Raw genomic sequence first — 21,800 nt, forward strand, 5'->3', positions numbered from 1 at the left:
CGACAATTTGATATTCAGTCTGGCAGACTTAATATATCAGTTAAAATGTAAAGTATGTACAAATCTATAAAAAAATATATATTCAAAAAATATGAATCCTCTATAAAAGATTCTGAAGCAGTTTCTTAATTACTAACATCAAAACAGCCAGTTTTAGTAACCTAATAAACATTTGTATTTGTAGTACAAACGTTTATTGCAAACATTTGGTATAGTGCAATTATCAAAATTCAATTCAGACCCCGACGGCGATGTTAAAAATATCGAAGTGTACTAATATTATTATATTATGAAAATTAAAATTAAGCTTTATTTGCTGTATAGGTGTGCAGTAGAAGTATTAAAGAAATTTTAAATAACAATATAAAGATTCTCCTACTTTTCGTGAAGTATTGCAAATTAAGCTTAATTTTCATAATACATCATGGATTTCCGCAAAGTAACGCCGGCTTCTATCCAATACTAATATTAAAAATATTATTAGCTTACGGAAAAATGTATACGCCATATATAATATATGATTGGCTATTATAGACTGCATGGATGCCTAGACAATGCATTTAGCGCTTTAGCGATCGATCAATCTAACACTTAATTATTTAAAAAAATCACTAAGCCACCTGCAGTGGTGAAATCTTCCACCTACCTCTCCCCTATAACCCATGAGCTGGATTCCCATTAGAGTGTCGTAACGCATCAGATGACAAACCAAACCGGGGTCATTTAGAAGGGTGGTATAAAGTATCACTAATACTCAATTAAGAGGAATTTAAATTGGTAGCGCCATTTTCGAATTTTTGTGAGACTAACAAACTCAAAGTCCAATTTTTCTTTATTCCAATAGAGGCCCCTCGATGGTTTTAATAGGTAAGTAAGATGAAAGAAGTAATACTAAAGCTACGACGGTTTTAAATACACAGATATTGATTTTATATAGATAGAAGATAGTAGTGGGTGGGGTTATAAATATATTTTTTGGCTTTTTAGAGTAACGTAGCCAAAGGATAAATGGGGATCTCATTACTAAGACTGTCTGTCACCAGGCTGTATCTCTTGAACCGAGATAGTTATACAGTACATTTTTTTACTTAACATGCATGTTGCCGCTATAACAAGAAATAAAAAAAATAAAGAATAAAAGGTAACGTAATTTCTTTTTCTTGTTTTCCTAATGACAACGTTCCATATTGATAATGGCAACAGGTTGACGCTAGAAATATTCCACTCAATAAATAATTAAATTAAAATGAAACAAATATATAGGAGGGCTTCCATACAACAGACATATTTTTTTGTGGGCGAGCCAGACTCGCACTTGGCCGGTTATTTTGTCCTCGGTCCGGTTGCTTGGTGAATCACACTGCGGTACTAATGTGAAGCCGGCTCTACCCTCCCCCCTCCCTCCCTCCTCACAGATTAGACCGGTACATCCAAGCCCAGTTCCTATACCACGAAGGCCCAGCGCTGGGCGAGCAAAGCCCTGGATGCTGGCTGTTCGGCTGTCTGGAGTGCTTCCAAACAATGTAATTGAGTTAGTGCTTTAAAATTGGTTGATACCTATCTATCTATATATATATATAAAAAAGATAAAGTGTGTGGGTATGTTCCGTATAGGCTCCGAAACGACTGGACCGATTTCAATGATACTTTCAGAGAATCTCCGGATTGACCTGGCGAGTAATCCTGTGACGATCGGAGCACTCCTATTTTTGAACTGTCAAATACAGCTTTTATTTACTATGATAATATTCAATTGTTGGGTGTACATGGGGTACAAGAATGAATACGGAGAGAAATAAATGATCTAATATATTATGAGACTTAAATTAAAAATTTAATGATGTAAGTTTATTGTTCAAATAAAATAAAGCAAAATCTAGCCCGGCGAAGCGAGCTGGGTATGCTAGTTATATATAAAAGGAAGATGATTCTTATCTTTTTACAAATATTGAATTATGCTTTAAAAGAAGACGATGTTACGAAAAATGTTATATTTTATTTCATGCCCCCTACCTGTTGTAACTGTTTATTTCCTTTAACGCCATTGGTTGCCTGGAGGGTTTTTTTTATTCCACTACAGGTTAGCCCTTGACTGAAACCTCACTTTCTGGTAAGTTATGATGTAGTCTAAGATGGTAACGGGCTAACCTGTTGGGGGCTGTTATATTAAACCCACTTATCAAATTCCATAAACCTTTATAATAGAGGAAACATTATGGTACCCAAATCAATAAGAGCACTCCCTATGGTGCAGTCTGATATCAATTTATTTAAAGTTCAACTTACAAATACCTCCTTTTCCTGTTTCCTTAAAATTTCCTCATTTCTTATTTGATCACATACTAATGCTGCGAGATTAACTACTGATGTCAGCCCAGAGACTCGTGATTTCTGATCAAGTTTATAATATAAATATATAATAAGTCGTTTAAAATATCGAATCGAAATCGTATTTATATTCGGTTAATTCGATTTTTCACATGTTATTAAATACAAATTAAATATAAGTTACAAAATGGTGTACTTTGAGTTATTAGAACTTTATGAATTTCCAGGGCAACGCCAGTAGACAAGAAGTCTGACCAGCAGTCCCACCTGCTGGACTTGCTGGATGTGAACCTGGGCCCGCCCGCGCACGCGCCGCCGCCCGGCCCCGCCGCGCCGCTCGACCCCTGGGGCCTCCCTTCGCCCCCCGCGCACGCCCCCGCCGCTAGGAAACAGGTACGAATATACTTGTCGTCTCGACAACTTTTTGAGGCAGAGCTCGTCCGCGGAAGTACTGCTACCAGGTTTAATTCTGCCGCCAATCAGCATTTCTGTGTTCCAGTCTAAAGTGGCGTGGATGCCGGTGTACTAACAGGTACATAAGGCTAGACCTAGGTCTCAGGTTGATGTACACGCCGGCACTTTTAAGAACGTGTACCTAGCGTGCTCTGCCAAGTGTTTCTCTGTTTATAGGCAATGGATTTCCACTTGCCGAAGAAGCGGTGATAGCCTAGTTTGTAGGACTTGAACTTCACTTTCGGGGTGCCGAGTTCGAATCCCAGCATGCACCTCTGTTCTAAGTTATGTCCACCCTTAGCTTAAACCCCTTCTCATTGTGGGAAGGAGACCATACTCTGTAGTGGGCGGATAATAGGTTGATATGAATAAAAAATTGAAAAATAAACTAGAGTTTATAAGTTTATCAGACACAAATGGTTCGGTTGTACACAAATGGTTCGGTTGTACACAAATCAAACACTTAACTTAATAGTAATCATTTCCTTTTCATAATGTTTGCCATTTTGTTAAGTTTAGAGATGTATAAACAATAGCATTTGCTCAAATTCTGTTCAAAGCGAATCTCTAATTTAGATTTAAAAGTGCTATCTTTTTCTTAACAATCATTTTAATTCCCCTAAATATGGTCCATTATAAATTGTATACGTAATGCAATTGTAAAACTAAACTAATTTAAAATATCTTAAATTGGCAGTTAGTGACTGGCCAATATATTTTTCAATATCAACAGGGACGACCATACGGGAAAAAGATGGCACTCCAGGATTCGAGTTTAATATGCTTCTGATTTTTTTTCAATACAGCTGATACATCAGTAGCAGGTTTTAAATTATCGGATATTTATTATGGCATTTTTTTGTTATTTTATTTTATTTTTACATTAATTTGTTTATTAGCCCTTCCATTTGGAGTTCGCTCCCATGGTAAGTACGAAAAGGTTATTTAGGTGTTTGCTAGGAAACAAATGTATGCGTATGTTTTATGCTGCTAAACCAATATTTAAAATCATTACTTGTGAGGCTAAAGTAAGTTAGTATTGATCGGTAGATACCCTTGGTTATGAATGTGCCCACCGTAAATTGAGTGAGCTAATTTTTGAGCGTTGTCAACATTTTTTTTTTTGATTGACTGAAATCTTTAATGTTTATATTATATACTCAACATGGCTAGATGTAGACTGAATTTTATACAAATTTGGACAATAGTCCAACGTCAAGGCCGTTAGACTTGTGTCTTATCTAGTTCTTTAAATCTGAGGACAATAGTCCAACGGCACTTTTCTATCTTTTTAAATAAAAATAACCTCCTTTAGTATTGATTACTGTCGCTTAATCGATCATCGCTCGGTCTTTAGATTGTATCTTGTATATTCATTTTATTTTAATATCTCAATTTTGTACATGGGTCTCCGACCTGAAAATAATGGTTTTATTATTATTTATTTATTTTATTTATTGCAATAGGGATTTAAAGTCGAAAGGTTTTGTTAATTTGCTAGTGGGACTTTCTAGTTATCACTTTAGGCGAAGCCACTGCGATGTGTTTATTGTATATATTGTCGTAGTACACCACGCGCTACGCAGATGTATTCAGTAAGTATATCAGGGTACACCAACATGTAACGTGTTTTTTTTACAAATGTTTTCGCGACTGAAAGCTAGTTGTAGCACTTGTGTTTATACAAAAATGTATTTACTCTTTAGTTTTTTTTTTTTGGTGAAAAAATCTCATGTTTTCTTGAAACATTCTATTACAGGACACATCACCGGACGCCTGGTCGTCTGTGGCGAGCCCTGCGAAAGACCCGTGGGCCCCCGCCGCGCTCGCCGCCCCCGCCGCCCCCGCCGCCCCCGCCGACCCCTGGGCGCCGCTGGCACATGTAAGGCGGCACGACATTATTGCACCCTTTATAAAAGACGCATCACGTTGAGATGATGGTGATGAGGATGAAATACCAAAATCGAACCAAGCTAGCTATCCCACTTATAATGTTACATTCAGTGTGTGTCGCGTCAGAGAGCTCGTCAATAAAGGTTTCTGAATTTTCTCTGGTCCGGTCATACTACCGACAAAGACGTGCCGCTAAGCGATACACTAACAGGTAAGCCCGCTACCGTCTTAGACTGCATCACTTGCCACCAGGTGAGATTGCAGTCTAGGGCTAACTTGTAGTGGAATAAGAACAAAAGGTGGTATGTCGTAAGACAACCGACGCTGAAACCACAAAGAGTTTTTTACTGGCACTGATTTCTATTTATTAACACACTGTACTGGGTCAGTATCCGCGGGAAGTCAAAGTCGAAGTCAAATATTTCTTTATTTAAATAGGCACATATATGGCACTTTTAATGCGTACATTACATGCAAAATATAACATGGAAGTGAGTTGATGGCGATAACTAAATTCGTCCACTTAAAACTAAAGCTACGAGGGTTCCAAACGCGCCCTGGTCTAAGAGAGAAGCCGGGAACAAACTTAGCCTGTTTTTTTTTTTGTAAAAGAAGAGTACGGTTGGTGACAACTTTGTTCTGATCTGCCGTCACCACACGCCAAACAAAGTGACAATTTAAATACGAAAGCATCGACGTGTGCTTCATAGTTTCAGTTGTAAACACCATGCTATGGTTTGACAGGGCAAATCAGCTGTGTCGCCAACGTCGCCGGCGTCGCTGCTGTCGTCGCCGTCGTCGGAGTTGGAGCAATTCGACGCGCTGTCGCAGCGGCGGCATAACACGCTTGACCAGGTTGACTCGCAAGCGCCGGACCCCTTCGACCTATCACTACTCGGTGAGTACACGGGGCGCGCTGATATTATTATACTAGCGGATGCCTGCGACGTCGTCTGAATTGGATTTCAGATTTCTTGTTAGTAAGATATGTTATTGTCGCGATGTACCCCTGCTCTGCTGCTACCCTGCGCGTGCTTATCTCTGGGGTAGGCGCACTGACGTCTTATACTTTATATTTCAAAACATTATCCTGAGATCAGTACTTTTAGCTGTACAAATTTGTCATTGAAACATACGCAGTGCAACCTTAAATAAACAATAGTTATGTTTACATTGAATGTCAAATGGTAAGAGAAATGTATGCCAAAAATCAAGTAGATTGGTGCTTAGTTAGGGTGTGAAAGAAGGACAAACAAACACATGCAAACTTTCGCATTTATAATTAGTATGCGCAAAAGAAAAATAAAATAAAATTATTTTTAAATTTGGCTTAGATTCCAACTAATTGCTTTATCATGTTAATTCCAGACGGCAGCCTGGCCCCGAACACCGCGTCCCCGGCGGGCGGGGTGAAGAAGTCCCCGTCCGCGTTCCTCGGGGAGAACTCGTCGCTCGTCAACCTGGAGCGACTGCTGCAACCGTCGGGCCCCGAGCCCGCCGCGCCCAACCCCTTCACGAACGACCAGAGGCAGCTATTCGCCCCCCCGCCGCCGGTAAAAAAAACATAATATGCATTCACTCCCTTTTTCAAATTGATTTCAATTTGACAGCCGACTGGCGCAGTGGGCAGAAACTGAAAAAAAAATTGTGTGAAGAAAATAAATGTTTTTCAGTTTATGGGTGTTTATCTGTATATTATAAATATTTATGTATATTATTCATTAAAATTTTATCAGTATTCTTAGTACACAAGCTAGGCTTACTTTGGAGCTAGATGGCGTTGTGTGTATCGTAGTATATTTATATTTATTTAAAATATGTAGTTTTGAGGATTTACCTTCTTTATTTAAATCCCCGATACGGGGAGCGAACCCAGGACCTCGTGACATGCAGCCGAAAACGCAACGAAGCATTAATACAATATATGTACATATATGTGGTCTACTTTTTCTTACTTCTCTTATTTTTTTTTTTTTTTATAAATTCATATTTAAAATGCATATAAAAATTTCCAGAACCACCAGAATTTAAACCTGCAACTCTCTGCCAATAATTTTGCCAGCTATATGCATTTAAAATTTATAAAATTGATGATTCCTAATGTAAACAACCTTATAACAACTTTTAGTGTAATGTATGTTTTAAAAACAAGTGCCATAATATAAATAAAAAACAACACATTAAAAAAAGATTTTCAGTGTCGTCTTTTTTTTAACAATTGGAAAATAAACTTTACTAATTAGTTATACTAATAATAATTAAACATTTAATATAACTGTTAGCCCGCTACCATATTAGACTGCATCATCACTAAAAGGCAGGTGGAATTGCAGTCAAGGGCTATCTTTTAGTGAAATAGAAAAAAAAAACTTCCTTCAGTCTGGCCAACTTAGATCGCGCATAGTGTACCGTATAAATTTTAAAATAATAACGTGAAAGTAATTCAGCATGAACTCTTCCACAGGCGAAACTGTCGATCAACGAAATCAAGCAACAACAGATGGGCCTAGCGTACCCTACTACGTCACCAGGGTTCCCCGCACTCGGCTCGATGGCGTCGACCGTGCCGCCTATGAGCATGGTGCCCACGATGCCCATGTCCAGCATGACACCCACGATGGGCGTGGGCGTCGCGTCGCCAGACCCATGGGCGCCCGTGCGCGCTGCGTCGCCGTGGTCCCCGCCCGCAACAAGACATACACCCAACCCCTTCCTTTCCTAGCCACAGGTAATTACCAGTTTTTTTCTCCACCGAGTGCCATAAAAACCCGCTAGCGCTACTAAATTTAAGAAATGCCCGCCGTGGCTAGATACCACCCTATCGACAAAGACGTGCCTCTAATCGATGTCGCGTAGAAACAGTAATGTCGTGGATCAGTAATGGCTCCATAATGATGATGATAGTATTATTTCAAATAACACAATAGGTTTTGATGATAACAAGCTTTTGACCGCGATGTCGTATGCGTTTGTTTTGGGCTTAATTTTAAATAACGCGTGAACCGTTCGTTTAGGATTTTTTTCTCCTCGCCAGTCCTCCGGGATGCAAGCATATCCTATATATATATATATATATATATACCGAATTTGGTACTCCATATATATATATATATATATATATATATATATATATATGTATGGAGTACCAAATTCGGTGCAGTGAAAAAGTTTATAATAGGTAACAAATAAACAAACATATACTTTCGTAATAATAATATAAGTACAGATAAGGTGTTTATACAGTTTGAAGGCTGTATCATTGGCAGTATTTATAATTACCGTAAATACAGGCACGCTCAGAAATGAAATAATAATAAAAAAAAATAGTTAAAAAATATATATATATTCCTCTCTATAGGCATGATGACAAATTAGAGCTATATCCGTCTGAGTATATCCATGTTCCATAGCTAAAGATTGTTTTGGTTTTGATAAGACAAAAGCGAGAGAGCTTCTGATAGTTCAAAATCACAAAATACTTAACAAGTACAGCGATTTTTGAAGTTTCAAAATTATTTTTATAAAGAAGTGACGACTTTCGGCATTTCACCTGTCATGGTGTATTGCTAGATTTATTGAAAATAAATACCAATCGCAATTATAATATAATTAAAAATATGTTTTCATTAATCATATATCATTAGATAAATATAATATTTTAGCATTTCTTTCGTTACTGTCGTCATGCCTATTAGTTACGTCTGCAATAGTAACTTACTTAAACAGCCTGTCCGAACCATTAGATACATCCCATCAGCAGTAATTCTTCGTTTGCTTGCAGACGGCCGGTGCCGCGTCGCGCCCGCACCGCCTCGCTTGCATCGCCGCCGCGGGCCCGCACTCGCTGTAACGTCGCCACACGACACACAAACCCGACTCCCCCAACACATGCTCGCTGGCTAAACTAACTCCGTCGTAAACTACACTACACCGTACCTATCTATCACTAACTGAACTCAAATTATAGCATTGCATTTTGAGCTTTATATCATGTGTCATTAGGTGTTCTTTGATGTGTATGACGAGTAACCATTAACCTTAATTTTGAGTACTGGACTTCTGTCCATATAAACCAATGACATTTGAAGGGCCACATTTGACATTAAGTCCATCTTTTCTAACCTGTCTTTTGTAAACAATACATTCATTATTTTTATTTTATTTTTTTGTGTAAAGTATGTTTTAAGAAAAACCAATGTGTTAGGATAAACAAGAACAAATGAAATAAGAAGAAATACTGTTCATGAATGTATGCGTTTATTAGTTTTTTATATCATAATAAGACATGTAAGAAAAAATGGAGTTGTTAGCTCTGGAACTAATAATATAATAGTTTTTAGTTCCTCGGACACTTGTAATACAGTGTCACACATCAAGTGACAGCATCCTGTCCAGTGGTAACGGAGGTCAGTGCGCGTGGCGTATGAAAAAGTAAAAATTATGCCTTATGTAGCTCACTATTCAACGATTTCTTTTGAGTCGAGATGGCGATAATCGATATGGTGCGTTGAGGTGTTAATACCGCCTTTCCACCAAAGGTGTCTGTAGAACTATATACAAATATTAAGAGAGGCCATTTGTACCCATTTTTGGGTTATTCTCGGCAGGCAGGTCAACCCGGGTACAAGCATTGAGGCTTTGCTGATATTCGATAGGTAGGATTACTACTACGTTATAGGTTTTTTTTGCCGTTTTAAAAAAGCTACAGCCTGCCTTCTTGTCTTAGGGCCCAGTGGTGCTAGGTGCAGTAATAGCTCCTCTTAAAGATTCAATGGTTGAAAAAGTATTACTAGATGACGTCACTTGGATTGCAAGAAATAAATCTTATTTCAAATCACACACCCAGGTGGAAAACAAGCCTAAGACTGGTCGCACATTGGCCTCAATCGCTGAAAAGAATTTAGTCGCTTTAATCTTTATTGAAACCAAGCTTCTTAAAAGTTGATTCTTAACAATATCAATGCCATCGAATACATCTGACAAAGTTTAAAATATCAACCGAAAATTACAGTCCTTTTATTAGATACTTTTATCGATCTTCACTTCTATCGAGAGTCCCTGAGCAGGGTATCAGTGTCCTATACTTCTCACGAGATAATTATGTCTACCCTTTGTCTCGCCTTGTCTCATACAAATCGGACGAGAAAATAGTAGACAATTTTCTTGCGGTGCAGCAACCAGAAGGACTTGTATGCGTGCTTTAAAATATTTTTTCTCTACCAGTTATTATTATTTTTTTCTATAGAGATAGACGAGATATTGTGAAGACATAATTTTCTCGTGGCGCGCATACTAGCCCTCCTGGAAAGTAAACCCTGTGCGATAGATCACTTGGTCACTCATATACAGTCACAGTAAATTATGCAGTAGTTGAATGGATGTACTCAAGCGAGAGTAGCTAATGTACGATCATCCTAAAGTGAAAAGATAGATGGCACATATAAACCTTTATTGCACATTGTTGAAGTTTCTTTATCTGTTGTTCTGAACTGAATCATTTCGAATAATACCTTAGTTTGAGATTCGTGTTTTGGCATTCGTAGTGCGTGCGTAGTTTCGGGTACCTTAACTCAATATAAAATGGACCTTAAAGCGATGGTTTAAAGCTTAAATTAATTCACGCTACTCACAGCAAACACGAGTGAAATAAATCAGCAGTGCAGATTACACGACTATGAAACCAGATACGTAGTGTTCCTTTTCATTTCGCGACTATAGTGTTAGTCGTTAAAACTCTTGGTATGCAATTTGTATACTAAGGATACCGTCTATTTTAATTAAGTCTTCGGCATTAAAACTTCCAATCACATAAACCAAGATGGCGATATTTAGAGCAATATAATAAAAAAGTGCATTTTAACAGCTCACAAGACATTCATTATATTGAATTTAATAAATTTAAATGATTATGTACGTATTTTGACAAAATTATCTTAGAAAGATATTTTCTTTCTATATAATATTTCGAGTGTTATATTGATGTGCGTGAAATCTAAGATAATATTTAAGAAATAAAAACTAAAATCGATAATGTGGTGATAGGTTTAAATTTAATGTAAGGTACATAGAGATAGTAGAATGATGTGTAAACTATACATAATGTAAATGAAACGTTTTATATACGACGGATAAAATATTTTCCCGTGTGATACAGTGTTTTTGAGACTCGCAACATATGGCTGCTACCGAAACGAATACATAAAGGAAGGTTCGATTATTGATAATGATTTCATGCTTAATTGATGAACCAATATAGAAAATACGGATAAATATATCCAAACAAGTGTACAGTAATGAAAATTATTCTCACAAAATTTTAGGCACTTAAAAACTTGTCGATTTTGGGCCGGAAAAAATAATTCATAAATCCTAACATTTTTAGAATATAATTGCAAATTCAGTGTCTACATTTGAACCGTCCAAATCTTTCTTTATCGAATGGTTTTGGATGCTGCCATACACGGCTGATTCTAAAATCGCATCGTGTATAAGCTGGTGTGATTCAAATATGGCAGTGTGCGTTAAGAAATATGTGAGCAAACTCCATTTTTGGTGAATTGCACGAGATTTCTCTAGATGTGAAGCTTCTTTGGGTCATTTGCTTGTATATAATGTAAGTTTAGTTTGGGTTGCGTTGGATTTGCTCAAGTACGGCCCGAAACGTGACCAACAAAGGCTTTTTTGTTTTTAACATTTAACTTAAGAAAAACTTTCTGTTTAATTATGGGAAGGTAATATTTTTCCATTCTCTTAATTTTTTGTTATTTCTTGGCATAAAGTAGGTATGTTTTTAAAGTATTAAAAAAAAACCTTTACCGTAAATTAATATTTTAAAGTGTACAATAAAAGAAAGGCAAGTCGTTTACATTATAGGTCGTGTAAGAAAATGTTAAATATATAGTCTGTTACATAAGTTGCAGCGGGTTAATTAAATGGATTAAAATAATAGAAACATCTTATTGTTGCGAGTGTCACTGCAAGTGCGATTTGTGATGTCATATGTGCTATGTTGTAGACATCAGAAAACATATACTAACTAATTTATTTATTAAAGACACTCTACATGCAAAACTTTAGAATTGCATACAGTAATGAAATTAAACTTCAATGCTAAAGGGTATTTATTGCAGGTATGATATGTTTGTTTATGATTTTATGTATCCCGGCCAAAAGAAGTTTCACTAAAAACTTATCACTATTTCTGAACGCACATATTATGGGAGACTTAGAATAGCACGGTCAGACAACACTAGAGCAATAGTATTGCGTTAGACCGACCGCTGGGCACGCCCAGCGTTTATTTATATATGTAATACAATGACATCAATATGTAAGATGCTGATGTTAACACGATTGGGGTGTCCCCGGGTCGACTGTATAGGGAATTAAAATATATTACTTAAGACTTTCGCGGTGCAAGTATTATATTCATAAGTTGGCTTTCCCTTATCGTATCAACCAATGGGATGTAAGTATCTCATGGTGCCACGGGTCTAAATCCTTCACGCCCGCTGAGCTGAGGATCTCCTCATTTCAGGAAGGCAAAAGGCTTTATTTTATTGATTTTGATTTGTTGTTGGTAAAATTGATGACTATTACTTTTTTATCAAATTAATCCAAACCGAAATTTACAAAATTACCTGTTATTTTTTTTACTTATCTGCCATATTGTGACGACACATACTAAAAAAGACAAATCGATTGACATTCTAATTATTAATAATTTGCTTCGCTGTAATTAGTAGAGAAAGTACAGACTTGCTGCATATCAACTTAAAACCGACTCTAGTCAGATTAAAGAATTTAAAATGTGAACTTTATTTTATGGTACAAAGTATAGTTTCAAAAAAAGATAATATTTGCACCGTCTGAAGTCCGCCCGATCCACAATCTTGGGCAACGAGATTGAGGTGTAAATCGTGCCTTAGATAAAATTTGTGTTGCGTCGTGCTGTGCGTTTTGCGTTGTGCGGCGACTAGACGTGCTGGGCTGTAGCGCAACAGACGGGGGAAATACGAAAGGTTGAAATTTCTATAACGAAAATAAATTATTTATTATTTAATAATCATGATTTTATTAATATAAAAATCATAAATCAATTCCTGTTGTTGTTTTTATTTGTCCCCTTCCGGAGAGGCAAAGATTAATAATCATACAGCCTATATTCAGTTGACATTAATGTTGCGTTTTCACTCTAGAATGTTAAAAATATATGTACCTAAGTGTGGACACAGTTTAAAATAAAATGCACTGCGCCTTCACCAATTATTTGGTAGCAGCAGTCTATTTTCTATGCTGACTGGAGCATGCGCCACGAACTAGGGTTTTTACGAACTCATTTACGTTTTTAGTTGTATTGGTTTAACGAATTTGATATAACTAAATTTTGCATATATCTAGGTTATATGAACTGTTATTGTTTCTAACTGACCGAATTATTCTAAATCAAACTTAATTTATTATTCATATAATATTATAGTATTTTCCGGCGTGTCTAGTAGTATTTATTAAACTTACAAAGATAATACCATTTCACTACCGCGAGTATAGGCTTACAATACGCCCGAAGATTTTTGTTACCTACATATATATAAAAGTGTTTGATCAACTCGAAAACGATTATACTGTGTAGGGTATTAAAGGTTGAAATAAAAATGCGACTGAACCAAAAATACACTTCAACTCATATTTTTGCCCTATTTCCATAATGGACTGGGTTTTTCAAAGCATAATTATATTGGCATAGTGGTTTTAACCAAATAGTTTGTTTCAATATTTGTGAACAGCTTATTCTGGGAGTTATCACGAGTTACTGGGTTCGATCCGATTGTGTTTCAAGACACGAAATCCGTTTACTTAGAAGAAGACTTGCTCCTAATTAACTTTAACTATTAGGAGCAAGTTTAACCGTGATCTATTTATAATATATAATTGATGCACGATATTCGATTCGTCTAATAGTTCGGAAGCTATTCACGATACAAGATATTCAAAAAGCAATTATTATGCATAACTTTTTTAGAAATTTTTATCGATTGCGAAATCGTAAATGGTAATTATGTATAAATGCAAAATTGTGATACAGCGGGCGAGTGCTTGATGTACAGCTCCTTCAGACATGCCAACTGCCAACTGACCGCTGGGCCTCATCCTCAAAAAAAAAAGCTCCTAGTTAACGGAAAACTTAATAAAATATTAAATGTATAAAAACGTATAAAGCTGTACACTTATTACGGTTTGGCGGTTCAGCCGAATTGTTCGTACGTTTACAGATTAGTTGACTAATAAGCTGGATTTACGGAGTCGAGAGACTATATTATATAATGTTCGATAGACCCAAACACCATTGTGTTTTTGATGTACAAACTGTACTAAACGGGATAAGTTGAAATATAATTTTGAAAACTGTAAATATGAACGCGCGTTATCATATGCAAAAATTTTTTGACACATCTGGAGAAGTTTCGGAAACGTCCAGACGACAGATACGCGCTTTTAAACGTTTGTGTGTGTTTGTGTTGCGTACAAAATATTCCATTTTATATGTGTAGGTATGTGGTGTATTGATATATTTAATACCATCAATTATTGATAGTCGAAGTTGTGTTATGGCAACACAGCGATAGGTTAATAATGTGCAGAAACCCAAAGCCGCTAAATCCAATATAAATAAAATAAAAAAAAAAACAATTTGCAACTCCATGCTCCATGCCGAGTTAACTACCAATGAAAATGGGTAGATGATAGATATATTATATACAAGTTTTTTTCTCTAATAATTGGATTAACGGCTACGGTTATTTGCCTTTTTAGGTCAAACAAATTAAAGTTTTCACATTGTCTTACTTTACTTTAAATGTCGGTGGGTTGCCAGAGCAAAACTTTACGTTTACAATGTGCGTGTGCTATCTCCATTATATCATTATTATTATATTATGTAATCATTTTTTGAATCATGTATTTGAATTATAAACTGGCGAACGCATCTGACTAACTTTTCTTGATGCTTTATAATTTTTTTTGGTCGGATTCGATGGTTTTTCAATGTTTATCAATTATTTTGTAGATAAATTATTTTTAATATATTAATGTTTTGACCAATAAAATGCGTCGAGTCTAATCCAATTTTCACTTAGCTAGGGAGAAACTGTAAAGATTAATGTAACTATTTAATTAAAATATATAAGTTTTTCAAAATGAGTTTTCATTTAACTTAGTTTTCCTTTCCATTTCCCTTTCCATTCCTTGTTGTGTTTTCAGATGTTTTTTTTTTTAAGATTTAGCATTTATGGTTCACGTTTAAAGTTGATGAAGTTCTTTAGGAACATTAGGATACATTTAAGGCACTCACGCGGCGGCAACAAATCATTCCAATGAATAAATCGTTTAGTAAACAGTTTTAAATGAAATGATGTCTTAGATTCTAAAAAAAAATGTTTAAACAGGTTTAAATAATTTTTTTTAGAATCTAAGACATTATACCTCCTTGGTTTTTTCAATACTGAGGCCGTGATCCGATTTAACTTTTTTTTTGGACTGAGATAGGCATCAAGCAAATCTGTTAATTTGTCAAGATCATTTTCTAAACTGGTCTTCATATTCCTCTTTCCATTATTAAAATACTTAGTTCCTTTCTTGTTCGCATAAGAAATGGCGTCATGACATTAATGTAGTCGAGGTTAAACTTATAAAATCACTGAATAGTCTCTTACTCAAGAAACCCATCACACTTGGAGACCTAGCTTTATCAATCCTCTTCTAGAAATATCCCACGCCCTCTCAGAATAAAACTGCTGTACCTACCTGCAGTAGTACTGTGACAAATTCAAATTCTTTATTTGGAAAACATATGGTAGGTACTAACAACTTATATAGATGTTATCATTTTGTGTTTCACGCATATTTTGTCGTTCACATCGACGTCCAAATATTACGGTAAATTAAAAAGTATAATGTCAGTATACAGAATTATGTATATATATCTAGTCAAATATTTTTGTGCACTAAAGATTCCTTGACTGAATAAAAACTGACGGCTTGTCCATAAAACAAATGTCTAGACATATTGTATTGGCTTCACACGGCAGTAGGTATCTGTATCACCACGGACGCTTATCAAGATGGCATATTTACGGTAACGGTTGAAATACCATCAACACGTACGAAGCGTTTTGCTTCTTCCTTTCTTATTCGCACCGCAAAGTCCTGGAATACCCTCCCATCTTCCGCCTTCCCCGATACCTATAATCTGGGTACCTTCAAATCAAGAGTGAATAGGCATCTTCTAGGCAAGCGCGCTTCATCTTAGGCTGCATCTTCACTTACCATCAGGTGTTATTGCAGTCAAGCACTTGTCTATATAAATATAAAAAAAAAACGGGATGCAGTCTTGATAGCCCTTTTGGAGACATGTTGACCAGAAGCCGCAACCGAGATGGATCCGATAAAAATGTTTAGTTTTGATTGCGTTTAGTGCAAAGTGCAGAGCTAGCTAATATGAAATTTTGACTGCGCCCAAATTTGTTACGTAAATATAGACACCTTATTACGTTTTTTCGAAACAAATTGTGGTTGGTGGTAGTGAGGCTTTAGTTTCTGCAAAGCATCAACATAACTCGTTTCCTTCAGGGAAGCGAGAACCCCCAAATAATTAGAACTAATCGTTGAATGCAACTAAGAACAGTTTAGGTTATGAGTTTAAGAAACCTGTTTTAGTTTATGCCTTAGAATTGCGAGTAGCATTTCGGATATGAGGAGTAGGTAACTGGAGACCGATGCTATGCTTCATTTCAGCATTTTAAGAAGATATAAAGTCGCAGGCAAATACAAGTATCGGCATGTTAAACATCTGAAATAGATGTGAAATAAAACAGTTTTTACAATATGATTATAATTTATTTATTAATAGTTTACAAAGACGTTATCGTACACACATTAGGATCCGCATTACAATATACGCAGTGCGTTCTTCGTTTTGTTCATTCTCATACAACTGACGAGACACCTCGCTTCCCAAACACAAATACAGCAAGAGCGACTTTTGCACCTCAAACCATCGCATCAGGTATGCACCAGATTTATAAAAGTCTTAAAAATTGTAAAAAATCTCGTCTACGTTTAAAATCGTGGAATGGACGTTCATTTTTGGGAGCGGTGTAAACTCAGCCTAATCCTATACCGATATTACTTACAATAACTTAATTAGCTTATTCATTATTGATGCCAGACTGCGTGCTGCTGAGTCAGTAACTCTCGTTACGGTGCAAGGAGTTCATTACATTTCAAGGAGATTGTTAGACAGTTTTGAAGCACGTCTGGTATTGCGAATAGCCCAGTTAAAAACTTAAATTACGGTACAATGATTTACTGTTATTGTTAATTTAAATTATGTAGGTTTCAGTCTCACGATGTTGATTCACTAACCTACTTGTCGGATTCACACAAAACTGTTAAAAATTGTTCGACTAGACGCTACGATATCCAATAAATATTCTTCGAAACTTCCGATATTACGATAATGCCTTAATTAAATTTCGATATTTAGTTTAAAAATAAATTATTTTAAGCGATAAATTGAGTCTGAAAAATATAAAAATAATTCTTATTAAGCAATCATTTCCGCAGATCTACCGATATTAAGAAAATAATCTATGATTATAATAATTAATTAGACAAGCGATATTTTTATACGATCACATTCGCACCCGCGTGCGATACATAGCCTTAACCATACTAAATGCTGCTCCGGGCGGCGCTTGCAGTGACGCTGTACATTTTTTTTTTTTTTTAGTGAAATGTAGTAGAACAATGCTACCTGCATTGCAAACATTCCTGTTTTATGTTTAAGTACCATTTCGAGCGGATTCAACCTGGAATCGGCTGTTTGGGTCGTTCGGGCGCCATCTTGTTCAATAAGGTGGCAGCTTAAAATGGCGTCGACTGTAAGCGCGCGCACGCAAATATTAATTTCAGGAAATACATTCAAATTAAGTTACACGCCGGAATATGTGGCTAATTTTGCATTTGGAAGAGTATTGTGAACTTTCATTTGAGTTTTCAGTATATTTTTTACAATTCAATGGAAAAAACAAGATTTATTCACCACTGATGATTACTCAAACGCTTTTTTCTTATAATAAGTTTAAGTAATATTATCAAAATCTGGTATCGATTTATCGAAAATACGAATGCATGTTGGTCTTAATTTACAGCAAAGTTTTAAAATGTTATGAAAATGTGTATCAGTTTGTATGTTTTTATAAAATAACTTAAAGTTTGGCACTCGTCACAATAATATATTGTTTCAATAACGTGGGCCACATACATAATGAGTGGCAATATAAAAACATTTAAGGCAATCGATACCAGATAAAACTACAAAAAGTATGAAAAACATATTCCAAAACAACCCTCCGTATTTCAAAAAATACATGGCATATACGTGCCAAAACAAGGTGTGAAATGCGAGATGTTCTACGCACGTTTACTTATTCTATCGCGTGAAACTAACTACGTGGCTCTTCTGTTTTCCAGCACTGTAAACAGATGGCGCTGCTGCGATAAGTAAACAAAGTTTAAAATACAGTGGCTTAAGAGTATTTCGAAAGGTAGCCGGGAGTGGTAAGGGGCGGTTAGGGGTAGTTCGGATGTGACAGTCGCGGAGCGTGGGGCGGGGCGGGGTTAGTACTCCCAGTGCGTGGCGGCGGCCAGGTCGGGCGAGGCGAGGCGGAAGTTGCCGTTCTTGGCCGCGGCCAGGTAGAGCGGCGGCGCGGCGGCGCGGATGGCGAGGCGCGTGGGCTCGCGCAGCTCTAGGTGGAAGGGCTGCGGGCTGTCGCTGTCGCACGTCACCGCCTCGCTGTCCGCGTGCCAGTACTTGCCGTTCTGACCTGCGGGCACATGCGGGCTCGTACGTCGGGCCGCGGCCGTCTTGCGTACGCGCTCTAGCCAACTACGAGTTAGTGGCTGCAATCTTACACGGTGAGAAGTAAAAATGCAGTCTGAGATATCGGGCTAGCCGGTTTTTTTTTTAATTAATAGCGGGCAACCGAGCAATTGGGTCACAATAATCTACCTTGCATTATTTGCACGATGCTTACATTTTGAACGCCATGTATGGCAATACACTGTAACCTAAAACCTTAAACGATACATTTACCTTTCAATTTTGACAGGGCCACTCATATAACCTTACTTGTCTATGGTATTGCCGTAAGTTCTGGTATTTGGTGATACCAGGGATTGGATTTGGTTCTGATAAAAACAGAAACAGAATTCATAATTTTCATCTGTGAAGTGTCAGTTTACTAAACTTTACATACGATCCGCCGAATCGGTGTCGTAACTATGGACGGCACCTAACGTCGATAGACATCACATAAGAGTTCCTGAAGCGTTTTTTTCCATCTAGTAATCTCTTAAATCACTAGGCTTAAATCACTTTAGTAAAAACAGGCATTAGCTATACTAAATGAAGTCCCATGCTAAATCTACCAGAGAAAGAGTCATGCTTTTGTTTTTACAGGTGGGTATGTTGAGAGTTCAAAAATTATTGATTTTAACTTATAAACGTGGGTCCTTACTAAATATAAGATATTCCGTCTCTTTTATTGCCTTTTGGGCCGTAAACCACGCTGCACGTTGATTTTTTCACTAGCAAACGACATAGGCTCCCAATTCGTGGATGATAGCTATTTTTCAAATATTCTTTGACAGCAACATTATTGATCAACTACATGGTGACCCGCCAACTCGCTACTCAGTTATGAAATAATAATAATATTATAATATACTTGAGCTCTGTGCGGATTGGAACGGTGGTGGAAAACTCACCCTTGAAGTAAACGGCGCCCTTGGGCCCGCGCTGGACCTGGATGGTCTCGTAGTTGGCCTTGTTGCACTCCAGGCGCACGCCCTTCGGCCCCACGAAGCCCTGGTCGCACTTCAGCACCAGGATCGGCCTGACAGACAAGTAGATTGTTTAACAATGCGGTAAAGCAATGTCTTACGTTACGGGTGTCGGGATAAATCACAAGCAGTCCTGAGTGTAGTGAGGATTTTAGGTGCGCCCAAAACGAAGGAAGTTTTAACCCTGAGTTGAATACTCTTATTTTCACTCCTCGCGAGGCAATAACCTGCGACTCTCTGGCAGTCGCGGCCTGAACGCTTTTACCACTAAGCTACGGCCGTCCTACCGCCGCGCCGATAGCGAAATTTTATATATTATTTTATGATTTATAAAATTGTGATTATTTTATGATAGCCTTTTCATTACAGTCTTCTAGCGACTTTATCGCAATCTAGTAGAAAACATTGCAGTTTCGATTTACTTTTCAAAAGTCCATATTACATACAATGAGACACTTTTAAAACAAGAGATGACACATGATGCCTTTTTTGACTTTATAATTTTTATTAGCCAGAAAGTCGCCGGTTCAAATCCTGTCGGTTTCGTAATTTTTATATGCACTTGATAATGCCTCCAAATGTAAGTAAAAACACTTATGAAAATTATAATATAGTTAATGCACCTGTTGATGAGGTAGAAGTAGTATTTGCAGTTGTCGTCGATGGCGTCGGCGTTGGCGTACAGGTGTCCGGAGCGCTTGGTCATGAGGTACTTGCCGTTGTTGGCGCGGAACGCCACCGCGCCGTCGCCCTGCCAGTCCAGCTCGAACAGCGCGTTGGACGACCTGCGCATTGCGACACGTGAACATTCGCACGACACACTGACACGGTGATAGCTCTAACTTTTAAATAAATCTTTACATATTATAAAACAAAGTCAACCTCCACATCTATCTGTCTGTCTGTCTGAGCGCGAAAAACTGAAAAACTACCGAACGGATTTTCATACGGTTCTTACTAATGAAGATAGTTACTTATGCAGAAGGTTTTAGTGCGGTTTTAGTGTATAACGATGGTTTAAAGATAATATGTGCATACACACATGATAGTAGCTCCAAAGTAAGTGCTGGTAAGTGAAGATGCAGTTTAAAAAAGTAACGGGCTGCACTGTTAGGAGTGTGGCAGTTATACCCATACCAATTATCGATTTCTACACGACATCGTAACGTAACGCTTAATCGCCTGGCGGCACGTCTTTGTCTGTAGGGTTGTAACTTAGCCCCTGACAAAACCTCCCACTAGACATATTATAAATCCTAAATTGCCCCTTCGATCGGATCGAACCTAGGACTTCCAAATTAAAACCTCAGAAAAAAAAAACTAAACAAACTTAACTCTACGCTGAGCCATGGAGGTCGTCAAATTATGATTTTGAGTACTTAACTTATATTTCATTTCAATAATTACATTCCGTAACTAGATGTGTGACATTATTACAAAATGACTTCTTAAATTGTAAAATGTGTACACACAGACACGTGTAAACATTTTTGTCAGTCGCAAAGTTGTAAATTTTCTTTATGTCACTGAATATAAGTGATAATTTCTTTGATTTTATAAGTGGTATCATAGTGCCCCCAGCTCGATGAACTCGTATTTGACCCGAGTACTTACTTGTTGTCCCCGCTGGCCTGGATGCCGCCGCCGGTCTCCAGGGTCCAGTAGCGGTCCTGCATGGTGCGGATGTACCAGCGCTTGGTGCCCCAGTCGAACTCCAGCTGGAAGGTCTCGTGGGACGAGATTTCATCCTGGTTAGCGGTCACGTCCACTCCTGGAAACAGGATAAACAAATTGATGACTTCCAAAAAACTATTGTCCCAATGCTGGGTGGGCGGACATATTCAAAGCGCAAATCGGTCTTGCAACGGAACATTTGCTGTTAGTTTACTAGCAAACGTTCCAACCCTTGAACTCGAGACTGATTGACACATAAAAATAAGAATCATCATCATATTAAGGTTTTAGTCCGTAGTCCACCACACTGGCCGAGGCTGGATTGATGGACTTTACATGCCTTTGAGAACATTATGGGGACCACAGAATTAAGAACATACAAAACCCTCATTCAGCCATTATGACATGCATTGCATGGTGTCCAAAAACAATAACAACACCCCGCGCACGTCTCACCCGCCCGTGGAATGTTGCTAGATCACAAACTTTTCCAATTTTCCCCATTTTACGGTAAACTTGTAGAATATTAGAGGTAAAATAATAAGTGT

At 37.4% G+C, this 21,800-nt stretch overlaps 2 protein-coding genes across 7 annotated transcripts in view; one reads left to right on the plus strand and one right to left on the minus strand.

Annotated features, from left to right (window-relative positions):
- LOC120629086 (epsin-1) overlaps positions 1-14,874 on the plus strand; it is a 50,890-nt gene extending 36,016 nt beyond the window's left edge. For 5 of the 6 annotated variants that reach the window (XM_039897831.1, XM_039897833.1, XM_039897832.1 and 2 more), the window contains 7 exons: positions 2,556-2,721; positions 3,681-3,707; positions 4,541-4,663; positions 5,419-5,572; positions 6,043-6,227; positions 7,139-7,402; positions 8,456-14,874. In XM_039897831.1, coding sequence (XP_039753765.1) covers positions 2,556-2,721; positions 3,681-3,707; positions 4,541-4,663; positions 5,419-5,572; positions 6,043-6,227; positions 7,139-7,396 — 913 coding nt within the window. In that variant the 3' untranslated portion in view covers positions 7,397-7,402; positions 8,456-14,874. The remainder of the gene's footprint in view (positions 1-2,555; positions 2,722-3,680; positions 3,708-4,540; positions 4,664-5,418; positions 5,573-6,042; positions 6,228-7,138; positions 7,403-8,455) is intronic. The other variant, XM_039897836.1, reaches the window with a different exon arrangement.
- A 1,673-nt stretch (positions 14,875-16,547) lies between these two features.
- The window catches only part of LOC120629227 (protein singed), a 61,585-nt gene continuing 56,332 nt past the window's right edge, over positions 16,548-21,800 (minus strand). Inside the window, exons 7-10 of the mRNA XM_039898095.1 lie at positions 21,193-21,349; positions 20,202-20,363; positions 19,504-19,631; positions 16,548-18,560 (exon numbers count right to left, since the gene is read on the minus strand). Coding sequence (XP_039754029.1) covers positions 18,355-18,560; positions 19,504-19,631; positions 20,202-20,363; positions 21,193-21,349 — 653 coding nt within the window. The 3' untranslated portion in view covers positions 16,548-18,354. The remainder of the gene's footprint in view (positions 18,561-19,503; positions 19,632-20,201; positions 20,364-21,192; positions 21,350-21,800) is intronic.

Source organism: Pararge aegeria, chromosome 14, assembly GCF_905163445.1.
Source record: "Pararge aegeria chromosome 14, ilParAegt1.1, whole genome shotgun sequence".
NCBI classification, from domain to species: Eukaryota; Metazoa; Arthropoda; class Insecta; order Lepidoptera; family Nymphalidae; genus Pararge; species Pararge aegeria.